Source organism: Globicephala melas, chromosome X (assembly GCF_963455315.2).
Source record: "Globicephala melas chromosome X, mGloMel1.2, whole genome shotgun sequence".
Classification (NCBI taxonomy): Eukaryota; Metazoa; Chordata; class Mammalia; order Artiodactyla; family Delphinidae; genus Globicephala; species Globicephala melas.
In genome coordinates, this window is record NC_083335.1 from 95,538,332 (window position 1) to 95,550,713 (window position 12,382).

Genomic DNA, 12,382 nt, shown 5'->3' on the forward strand with positions numbered 1-12,382 from the left:
ACATCTAAGATATGTCAGAGAATATGCAGCATTCTAGCCGGAAAAAATCCTCCCAATCAGCCAAAATTCTGCTTTTAACAATGAAAACTAAGGAATATGTTCTCTCCACCCTCTCTTTACCCTGCTTTTTTACTTGCTCTTCTTGAAGTAGAGAGTATCTCACCCTTTTCCATACAATAATAGCTTCTCTGAGAAACTGTAATTGCATGGGCAGAGGCTAGGACTTTTTTGATTAAACATCCCCAGTACGAGCACAGAGACTTCTTAAGAGCAGATGCTCAGTTAATGTTTGTGTAAAATAAGAGTCATGAACAAATCATTTGCTATAATTTGTATTCTCAAACATTCTTGAAAACCATAAGCAAATCCAGTATATATCTTTTAAATTTACAAAAGAAAGACTAAATGGAGTAAGGCAAACCAAGAAATTGATCAACTTTGCCTTTAGCTCTCTATCTGTCTTATCTATCTTATCTCTCCATCTAGCTACCTAGCTATCTTCTGATCCTATTTTAGCGTGCTGTTCTTTCATGTTTCCGAGGATATTCTTATCCTAAAGTGATGTTATTCTTTTTCTGGACCACAAAAGTGATTTAAGGATTTCCAATTTGTATTTCAAACAACAGAATTCTTACTCCTAAATCTGACAAACAGCAATAAGTGTGTGATCCATGTCATTCATATACTTATATTCTGAATCTAAATAAACTTTCTGTTGAAAGGAACACCAATTAAAAATGCAGGAAAAAAGTCAACAAGTTATTTAAGCATATCAGGAACACTGGTTAACAGGCTTTTCCAACCACAAAGTGAAGAATGGGTGGGCTTCAGACCTCACTAGGGGTGTGAGGAGAGGCTGGATGTGGCCCTGGAACACGCACGGCTGTGGCAGTAGTGCCAGCCCTGGCTGCAGCCCTGGCTCGGGCTCTCTCTCCCTCATCTCTCAAAGCCTCTTCATTGTGGGGTGGGAAGGCAGTGGGGACCGTATCATGGATCTCCAGATCCATGGAGATACGGTTCTGGTTCCGCATCCAGAACCTCCAGCACTTTCATCTTGCTGGTTTCAGCGCGAGCTCTCGGGCCCCACAGGAACTCAGAGCATGGCGGATCGCTGCTGGGCACCTGGCGGTACTCCAGGCACCTTTCCTACACCAAATCTTCTGTGATAAGCTTCCTGGGCTCCACCAAGATGAAGTGCCTCTTTCCATCAAAAACACCCAAAACATTCAGGAATTCCCAGATCTCCTCCTCAGAGGCGCGGTCGCCATGCAAGAAGATCACACCGAGGACAGGCATCAGGGGCCCATTCTTCCGAAACTGCCCGCCACTGCTCCGACGCCCATCATCAGTGAGATCTAGTTTGCTGACAAGGGCATAGGAATGACTGTTGGGCTTGACTTCCTTCAATTCTAGGCCAAAGACCAGCTCCATGCACTCGGAGGCTCTCCTGGGGATCTCGGGAAGTGCTCCCTATACCTTTTGTTGACAATCTTCAGCTTTTCTCCCTTTTTAATGGGCTCCTTTATCTTATATTTATACAGCATGAACTGCACCAACATCCCTGCCTTCCTGGTTACAAGATCCTTTCCAGGATCACTGGAGGTTGAGGCCTGGGAGGAATTTTTACTTTCTTCAACTTGGCCCTTGGCACGTACATCATATCCTGGGCATGAAACCCCTGCATCACGAGAGCTAGTGGCTGGGGCTCCCTGAGGCTCCTGGCGAGTGCCAGCAGCAGCGGAGCTTGGGGGAGTACCCTGAGAAACAGAAACGGGTGAGGAAGTGGTCTCTTCTACCCCTGCTGTGGTGGCCTGAGCATTAAGACCTTGGGTCTCACCTCTGTTACGGCGGCGTTCCTCACGAGCACGGACCTTACTCTTCTGACCACGAGGCATGGTGGCTGTGGTCAGGGACAGCAGACAGGAGTGTGGGCCAATGACAGGTGATTTGGACACCTGGAAGCTGGAGAATGAGATGACGTGAGCACGTTAAAGTAGGGAGATTCCACCTTGGCTTTATCAAAGGCTGCCTCTGCAAGTTTCCTTGAGGGCACTGCTCTGGGAACCCACAAGGTTCCTGTTTTCCCGGTCAGCCTGTCCTCCCAGGATCCCATAGAGGAAACACAGAGGCCTTAGAGTTTTACTCTACATCCTATCAGCCCTGCCTTGGATTTACTCAGGTGATGACAGGTGCTGGCAGTGGGGTCCTCTCGGTTCATCTTCAATATTATCATGTCAGGTCTCTGCAGAGCCTGGGCACCCTCCCCGCTGCTACTCTTAAGCTGACACCTCAAACCTCCCTGCGATCCAGGAGAAGGAAGTGAAGGGGTGCCTCAGTCCACCTCCCTGCCAGGGGACACCAGAGCTGCGAGTTCAGTAGGGTCCTTTCTATCCTGAGTTCGTTGCGATCATCATTCAAGGTCCTCACCTTGGCTCCTTAAAAGGCTTGGAACCACTACTCTCCATTTGCTGACTGGTGGATGCACCTTCAGACTAAGGACCTCACCTCTCTTAGACGTGATACAACGAAGTGAAGCAGACGCTCTACCCGACAGTCCTTCCCAGAGATTTCTTGGGCTGAAATCCAAGGGTTGGGCTGGACACTTTGAGTCCTCACTCAGGTTCCTCAATTGGGCTCCTGGTAGAGAAGCTCAACTTTTGCCTGAATTGATGCCTATATGATAGTAAGAGCCAACCAGCCTGTGTCCCAATAGGAGGAAGCGAAGATGACCGTATCTAACTAAACGTGGTCTCCCAAGAATGAAAGCTGTTGCAGGCAGGCTGAAGTCCTTGTGGTCCCACACAAGATCCCAATTCAAGGTCTAAATGTGCCTCCTGATAGGGTCTAAGATTTCTCCCTCTGCTGACATGGGACCACTCTCCTCAGACCAAGACCCTTATTTCCCTGTTAGCCTGTAGTGGGAACTGATGGGCATTTCTGCCTGACATCTATGCTTGAGGTCTCCCAGGGATGCTAATAGTGAGGATTCTTTGTGGCCTGAATGCTTTCATGTGGGACATCCCCACAGTCCTCAAGGTTCTAACCATGACACCTGGCATAACCTGAAATCCTCCCTTGCCAACCCGAGGCTGCCCCCTTTGACCTGGTCTCTCACCTCCCTGAGATGTCCTGGGAATAAGTGAATGCAACTCATGTCAAAATACCCAATTCTCCCAAGCCTGAAAACAGGGCTGGTGCTTTATGCTGCCCCGTTTCTTGTGGGAGGGGCCCCCATCCCCACTCGGTGTCACAACCATGAATGCTGTTGAGGACTAGCTCCCTTTGCGGAATTGGGCTTATTCCATTAGACCAAGGCTCTCATCTCCCTGAGACCATCTCCAGAGGAGATGAGGGGGCACCACAGCCTGCCAGCTCCGCCCGGAGCCTCCTCTCCTGAGTTTGGGAGTCATAAGGTAGCCCTCATTTCCCTTTGTCACTAGAGGGGAATTTAGGTCACTCAACATCTGTCTACTTTGCTAGGGCCTCCTAGAGCTGAGAGCAGGGGCGCTGCTCACTGTGGCCCGCTTTGGGGGTCGAGGTCTGCTCACTAGCACTCAGGGCCCTCATCTAGGACTTAGATCTTCTCCATTTGTAGAATCAGCGCTACTCTCACAGACCAAGGCCTTCTGCCTGAGACATCCTAGGCCGAATTCAGCCCGATAGCTCGGCTGGGGCCTCGAAGAACAAGATCGCAGGGGTGGGATGCAGGTGGGTCACCTTTGCTATGGGGGGAGGGGGGAGGGAAGGTCCCTTCAGGCTACATTCAGGTCCTCACCGTGGCTTCGGACAAGTCCCGAAAACCCACGCTCGGACGAACAAACGCCGCGGCTCCCGGTCGGGCTCCTCACTTCCGAAGCGGAAATCCGGGGGAGCCGCATCCGGCGCGGCGTGGGGTCTCCGAGGGCTGACGGCAGGGGCGGGACTCTGCGGGGACTCCCACTGGTCAGGGGTCAGCGGTCCCTGCGTCCTGCTGGTGCCGTCTATCAGAGCCTGGGACCCCTCCCTCTATGGTCCCGAGTCCTCCAGCCTCCGAACCAAGCCCTCACCTCCCCGAGGCCCTAGCTGGGGGAAGTCGTGGCGCTGAAATTCATAGAGCAAGCCAGTAGGTTAGAAACTCAGATGTTACAGTCTTGAGTCCAAGGTCTGTATAGCAGGGCAGGCATACTGGAAACTCAGGCAGGGTTTCTGTGTTGCAGTCTTTTTTTTTTTTTTTTTTAAATATTTATATATTTATTTTGGCTGCACCGGGTCCTCGTTGTGGCATGCGGGATCTTTAGTCGCGGCATGGGAACTCTTAGTTGCAGCATGCATGTGGGATCTAGTTCCCAGACCAGGGATCAAATCGGGGCCCCCGGAATTGGGAGCACGGAGTCTTAGCCACTGGACCACCAGGGAAGTCCCTGTGTTGCACTCTTGAGGCTGAATTCCTTCAGGAAACCTCAGTCCTTGTTCTTGGGGCCTTCAACTGATTGCACGAGGCCCAGTCACACTATGGGTGGCAATCTGCTTTACTCACAGCCTACAGATGTAACTATTAATCGCATCTAAAAAATACCTTCACAGTGGACATCTAGACTGATAACTGACTAAACAACTGTGCAGCACAGCCTAGCTAAGATGGTGTACAAAATTAAGAGGTGGGAATAATAGGGAGGAATCTAGACTTGGAAATACGATGCTGCCACTAACTGGGACAAAGAATACAGGAAGAGGACGAATGAGGTTTGGAAAAAAAATCATGTGTTTATATTTTTTCACATTGAGTTTGAGACATCCTTGAATCAGTCATTATTGGATTTATGTTTAAAGCTTTGTGGGTAGGTCAGGGCTTGGGATAATAGATCTGGAAGTTAGCAGCAGATAGTCTGCAGTTAGAACTGGAAGAGTGGATGAAGTTACCTGGGGATAGATGTGGGGAGAAAAAAATAGTGGACCGGATATGGTAACTTGGGGAGCACCAGTTCCCCAAGGGGTGACGGAAAAGAAGTCCATTGAGGAGACAGAGAAAAAACAGGTTGAGAGATATAAGAACCAGGACAGGGCAGTGTCTTAAAAACTGTAACAGACAGGGCTGTGCTCGCCAAACCCAATTCTATATTCCTTCTTCTCAGGCACATGGAGAGCTCCATTTTTCAGACCCCTTGAGGCTAACCGAGGATTTATGACTGGTTTCAGCCAATGAAATGGGAGAAGAAGTGATGGGTTTGGCTGAATCAGAGAAGAGCCCTTTAGAGACTCTCTGTCCACTCTCCCCTGCCTCAGTGAATAGGTAAGCCCCAGAGAAAACCCCCAAATGCCCCTCCCTCCCCCATACCCATTGAACATGTAGTGTGGTTGAGAAATAAACCTTTGTTATGGTAAAACACTGAGATTTCAGGATTAATTTGACACTCTAACATAACCTAGCTTATGTTGACTAATACAGAAGCCAAGGCAGTAGAATATTTTGCAAAGAACAGAACAGTCACAACAGTCTCACATGCATCAGTGTTCCAGAACAGAGACCCTTCCATGGATTCCCAAATGTGGAATAATTAAGCCAATAAGTCCAAACAATTTAGGGGGTCTCTCAATCATAACAGTCTGACAGGGAACCTGCATTGTCTTTTGGCTTTAGCAAACAAATGTGCTCATCAGATCAATAAAATGTAGAGTTAACTTGAATTGGACATTGACATCACAACACATATACACATTACAGTGTACTAGTCTTGTGGTTTGGCTTGCAATCTTGAGGTGATGACATAAATTCTGATTGAATTATCTTTGCCTTAGTTCTCCATTTATGTTTTGCAAAAAGAGTGGTCTTAATATTTCCCCTTACTACAAGAGACCCCAATTTATAAACAACTTTATCCTATATATTCAGTTACGAAGTTGATTGTTTAGCGTTCTGGGTGTCCTCTCCCAAGTGGAAAGAAATGATAAAGGATGATTAGCTTCCCAGGCCATATCCCACCACCTACAGTGCAGCCAGACTAGAAATGCATATTATTCCAGGACATAATTATGACTTATGTTATTGATTCTAATCAATGAGAAGCAAACTAAATGTCATTTTACATAAGGCACAACAATAGAGTCAAGCAGGAAGCTGTGCCAGATATATATGCATTATACTTGAAAAAGGAGAATTCCAAATTCCAAAAGTACATTGATGTAAAATAAAGGAGGTCCAACTGGCCTAAATGCACACATCTAATCATAGATTCCACATATCTGTATAAATAAAAATGAAATCTCTGATGAGACTAGTAATTATGACATAAAATGTTCCAGCTAGAAAACATTAAGCTAAAAAAATCACTTAAAAACTATAAAATATACATGAAAACAACGCTTTCATTAGGCAGCATTTCCAATGTATTCCGGTCCTTCTTCCACATATTACTCTCTAATGAGATCATCACAATCTCTTTTCTTCTCAGATTTATAGAAATTACATTAAGAGGTATCCTTGGGGCTTCCCTGGTGGCGCAGTGGTTGGGAGTCCGCCTGCCGATGCAGGGGACACGGGTTCATGCCCCGGTCTGGGGGGATCCCACATGCCGCTGAGCGGCTGGGCCCGTGAGCCATGGCCGCTGAGCCTGCGCGTCTGGAGCCTGTGCTCCACAACGGGAGAGGCCGCAGCGGTGAGAGGCCCGCGTACCGCAAAAAAAAAAAGACGTATCCTTGGATACCAAACAATCCTTAAATCTCACTTAGTCCAAGATGTGGTCAAAGCTGAGTTCCTCAGTTCTTCACTGCTTAGCTATTTACTAATGATAAAAAATAAAATCTCTCTCTTTTGAATTACCTCATTTATCCTATACAAATGGGGAGTGAAGTATTAAGGCTAATAATTTTTTCTGATAACCATGGCTTGTATTTAAACATTAATACTTTTTATTGACCTAATTAATATTAATGGAAATCATCTGATAGTGCTTTAGGGACTACAGATGTGACAGATTCCCTCTCAGAAGGTTAGGATTTCTACATTGTAGTTTTTAAGTGTTAAGGTTATCTATAGGGCCCATATTCTTCCTGTATTAAATGTCAATTAATCCTTCAATGAAAACTCAGCAAAATGCTTTGATAATAAAATAATAGTTAACACATATATAAGGATTATGAATTCGTGGGCACCGTGCTGAATGCCCTACACTTAATTCTCAAAATAATCTTATAATTAGGTATTATTATCATCACAATTTTACAGGTAAGAAAAGAGGCACAAAGAGGTTACGGATTTTACCCAAGATTACACAACTAGTAAATGGTAGCGCTGGGAGTGAAAGACCAGGTGTCTGGTTCAGGAATCTCATGCTCTTCCGTACTACATATCGCCTTTCTAGATGGTGTGAGATAAACATGCTCCAGAACTATGTTGAAACACATGAACTATCAGGAACTTATCCTCTGATATAAAATTTCTCTTTATCAGGCGGAGGGGAAGATGGCGGAAGAGTAAGACGCAGAGATCACCTTCCTCCCCACAGATACACCAGAAATACATCTATACGTGGAGCAACTCCTACAGAACACCTACTGAATGCTGGCAGAAGACCTCAGACGTCCCCAAAGGCAAGAAACTCCCCACGTACCTGGGTAGGGCAAAAGAAAAAAAGAAAAAAGAGACAAAAGAATGGAGACGGGACCTGCACCAGTGGGAGGGAGCTGTGAAGGAGGAAAGGATTCCACACACTAGGAAGCCCCTTCGCGGGCGGAGACTGCGGGAGGCGGACGGGGGAGCTTCGGAGCCGCGGAGGAGAGCACAGCAACAGGGGTGCGGAGGGCAAAGCGGGGAGATTCCCGCACAGAGGATCGGTGCCGACCGGCACTCACCAGCCCGAGAGGCTTGTCTGCTCACCCGCCGGAGGGGGCCGGGTTGCGAGCTGAGGCTCAGGCTTTGGTCGGAGCGCAGGGAGAGGACTGGGGTTGGCTGTGCGAACACAGCCTGAAGACGTTAGTGCACCATGACTAGCCGGGAGGGAGTCCAGGAAAAGGTCTGCAGCTGCCGAAGAGGCAAGAGGCTTTATCTTCCCTTTTTGTTTCCTGGTGCGCGAGGAGAGGAGTTTAAGAGCGCTGCTTAAAAGAACTCCAGAGATGGGCGCGAGCCGCGGCTACAAACGCGGACCCCAGAGACGGCGCCAGCCGCGGCTAAAAGCGCGGACCCCAGAGACAGGCGGGAGCCGCGGCTAAAAGCGCGGAACCGAAACGGACGCGAGCTGCGGTAAAAGCGTGGACCCCCAGAGGCGGGCGCAAGCCGCGGCTAAAAGCGCGGACCCCAGAGACGGGCACGAGCCGCAGCTAAAAGCACAGACCCCAGAGACGGGCGGGAGACGCTAAGGCTTCTGCTGCCGCCACCAAGGGGCCTGTGTGTGAGCACAGGTCACTATCCACACCCCTCTTCCGGGGAGCCTGTGCAACCCGCCACTGCCAGGGTCCCGGGATCCAGGGACAACTTCCCCTAGAGAACGCACGGCGGGCCTCAGGCTGGTGCAACGTCACGCCAGCCTCTGCCGCCACAGGCTCGCCCCGCACTCCGTGCCCCTCCCGCCCCCCGGCCTGAGTGCGCCAGAGACCCCGAATCAGCGGCTCCTTTAACCCCATCCTGTCTGAGCAAAAAACAGACGCCCTCCGGCGACCTACACGCAGAGGCGGGGCCAAATCCAAACCTGAGCCCCTGTGAACTGTGAGAACAAAGAAGAGAAAGGGAAATCTCTCCCAGCAGCCTCAGAAGCAGCGGATTAAATCTCCACAATCAACTTGATGTACCCTACATCTGTGAAATACATGAATAGACAACGAATCATCCCAAATTGAGGAGGTGGACTTCGAGAGCAATATTTATGATTTTTTCCCCTTTTCCTCTTTTGGTGAGTGTGTATGTGTATGCTTCTGTGTGAGATTTTGTCTGTACAGCTTTGCTACCACCATCTGTCCTAGGGTTCTATCTGTCCATTTGTTTTAAAATTTTTTTCTTAATAATTAATTTTAATAACTTTATTATACTTTACCTTCTTTCTTCCTTCCTTCCTTCCTTTCTTTCTTTCTTTCTTCCTACTTCTACTAATACTCTCTCTACTTTTTCTCCCTTTTATTCTGAGCCGTGTGAATGAAAGGCTCTTGGTGCTGCAGCCAGGAGTCAGTGCTGTGCCTCTGAGGTGGGAGAGCCAACTTCAGGACACTGGTCAACAAGAGACCTCCAGGCTCCACATAATATCAAACGGCGAAAATCTCCCAGAGATCTCCATCTCAACACCAGCACCCAGCTTCACTCAATGACCAGCAAGCTACAGTGCTGGACAACCTATGCCAAACAACTAGCAAAACAGGAACACAACCACACCCATTAGCAGAGTGGCTGCCTAAAATCATAATAAGTCCACAGACACCCCAAAACATACCACCAGACGTGGACCTGCCCACTAGAGAGACAAGATCCAGCCTCATCCACCAGAACACAGGCACTAGTCCCCTACACTAGGAAGCCTACATAACCCACTGAACCAACCTTAGCCACTGGGGACAGACATCAAAAACAACGGGAACTACGAACCTGCAGCCTGCAAAAAGGAGACCCCAAACACAGTAAGTTAAGCAAAATGAGAAGACAGAAAAACACACAGCAGATAAAGAAGCAAGATAAAAACGCACGAGACCTAACAAATGAAGAGGAAATAGGCAGTCTACATGAAAAAGAATTCAGAATAATGATAGTAAAGATGATCCAAAATCTTGGAAACAGAATGGACAAAATGCAAGAAACAGTTAACAAGGACCTAGAAGAACTAAAGATGAAACAAACAATGATGAACAACACAATAAATGAAATGAAAAAGACTCTAGATGGGATCAATAGCAGAATAACCGAGGCAGAAGAACGGATAAGTGACCTGGAAGATAAAATAGTGGAAATAACTACTGCAGAGCAGAATAAAGAAAAAAGAAAGAAAAGAACTGAGGACAGTCTCAGAGACCTCTGGGACAACATTAAATGCACCAGCATTCAAATTATATGGGGCCCAGAAGAAGAAGAGAAAAAGAAAGGGACTGAGAAAATATTTGAAGAGATTATAGTTGAAAACTTCCCTAATATGGGAAAGGAAATAGTTAATCAAGTCCAGGAAGCACAGAGAGTCCCATACAGGATAAATCCAAGGAGAAATACACCAAGATACATATTAATCAAACTGTCAAAAATTAAATACAAAGAAAGCATATTAAAAGCAAGGGAAAAACAACGAATAACACACAAGGGAATCCCCAGAAGGTTAACAGCTGATCTTTCAGCAGAAACTCTGCAAGCCAGAAGGGACTGGCAGGACATATTTAAAGTGATAAAGGAGAAAAACCTGCAACCAAGATTACTCTACCCAGCAAGGATCTCATTCAGATTAGATGGAGAAATCAAAACCTTTACAGACAAGCAAAAGCTGAGAGAGTTCAGCACCACCAAACCAGCTTTACAACAAATGCTAAAGGAACTTCTCCAGGCAAGAAACACAAGAGAAGGAAAAGACCTACAATAACGAACACAAAACAATTAAGAAAATGGGAATAGGAACATACATATCGATAATTACCTTAAATGTAAATGGACTAAATGCTCCCACCAAAAGACACAGATTGGCTGAATGGATACAAAAACAAGACCCATATATATGCTGTCTACAAGAGACCCACTTCAGACCTAGAGATACATAGACTGGAAGTAAGGGGATGGAAAAAGATATTCCATGCAAATGGAAACCAAAAGAAAGCTGGAGTAGCAATTCTCATATCAGACAAAATAGTTTAAAATAAAGACGATTACAAGAGACAAAGAAGGACACTACATAATGAACAAGGGATCGATCCAAGAAGAATATATAACAATTGTAAAATATTTAGGCACCCAACATAGGAGCACCTCAATACATAAGGCAAATACTAACAGCCATAAAAGGGGAAATCGACAGTAATACGTTCATAGTAAGGGACGTTAACACCCCACTTTCACCAATGGACAGATCATCCAAAATGAAAATAAATAAGGAAACACAAGCTTTAAATGATACATTAGACAAGATGGACTTAATTGATATTTATAGGACATTCCATCCAAATACAACAGAATACACATTTTTCTCAGGTGCTCATGGAACATTCTCCAGGATAGATCGTATCTTGGGTCACGAATCAAGCCTTGGTAAATTTAAGAAAACTGAAAATGTATAAAGTATCTTTTCCGACCACAATGCTATGAGACTAGATATCAATTACAGGAAAAGATCTGTAAAAAATACAAACACATGGAGGCTAAACAATACACTACCTAATAACGAAGTGATCACTGAAGAAAAGCATAATTCAAAAAGAGCCATGGACCACAGTGTTCATTGCAGCTCTGTTTACTATAGCAAGGACATGGAAGCAACCTAAGTGTCTATCAACACATGAATGGATAAAGAAGATGTGGCACATATATACAATAGAATATTACTGAGCCATGAAAAGAAACGAAATTGAGTTATCTGTAGTGAGGTGGATGGACCTAGAGACTGTCATACAGAGTGAAGTAAGTCAGAAAGAGCAAAACAAATACCGTATGCTAACACATATATATGGAATGTAAAAAAAATAAAATAAAATAAAATGGTTATGAAGAACCTAGGGTCAGGATGGGAATAAAGATGCAGACCTACTACAGAATGGACTTGAGGACACAGGGATGGGGAAGGGTAATCTGGGACAAAGTGAGAACGTGGCATGGACATATATACACTACCAAACGTAAATATAGTAAAACCAAATATAAAATCGATAGCTAGTGGGAAGCAGCCGCATAGCACAGGGAGATCAGCTTGGTGGTTTGTGACCCCCTAGAGGGGTGGGACAGGGAGGGTGGGAGGGAGGGAGACGCAAGAGGGAAGAGATATGGGAACATATGTATAACTGATTCACTTTGTTATAAAGCAGAAACTAACACACCATTGTAAAGCAATTATACTCCAATAAAGATGTTAAAAAAAAATCCACTAAAAAAAAAATGGGCAGAGGACCTGAATAGACATTTCTCTGAAGAAGACATAAGAATGACAAACAGTATATGAAAAGGTGCTCAACATTACTAAGCATCAGGGAAATGCAAATCAAAACCTCAATGAGCTATTACTTCACACCTGTTGAAATGGTCATTTATCGAAAAAGTAAGATAACAAAGGTTGGTGAGATTATGGAGAAAAGGGAACCTCTTATTTTCTGTTATTGGGAATGTAAACTGATACAGCAATTAGGGAAAATAGTATGAAGGCTCCTCAAAAGATTAGAAATAGAACTACCTTATGATCCAGCAATCCCCCTTTTGAGTATATAACCACAGGAAATGAAATCAGTATCTCCAAGATGTTATCTG

General features: G+C 45.6%; 1 protein-coding gene and 1 pseudogene across 1 annotated transcript in view; both read right to left on the minus strand.

Annotated features, from left to right (window-relative positions):
• CFAP47 (cilia and flagella associated protein 47) overlaps window positions 1–12,382 on the minus strand; it is a 471,409-nt gene that overhangs the window by 435,880 nt on the left and 23,147 nt on the right. Inside the window, 1 exon segment of the mRNA XM_070044670.1 lies at window positions 3,776–4,005. Coding sequence (XP_069900771.1) covers window positions 3,776–4,005 — 230 coding nt within the window.
• Window positions 838–1,895, minus strand: LOC132594546 (melanoma-associated antigen B4-like; annotated as a pseudogene).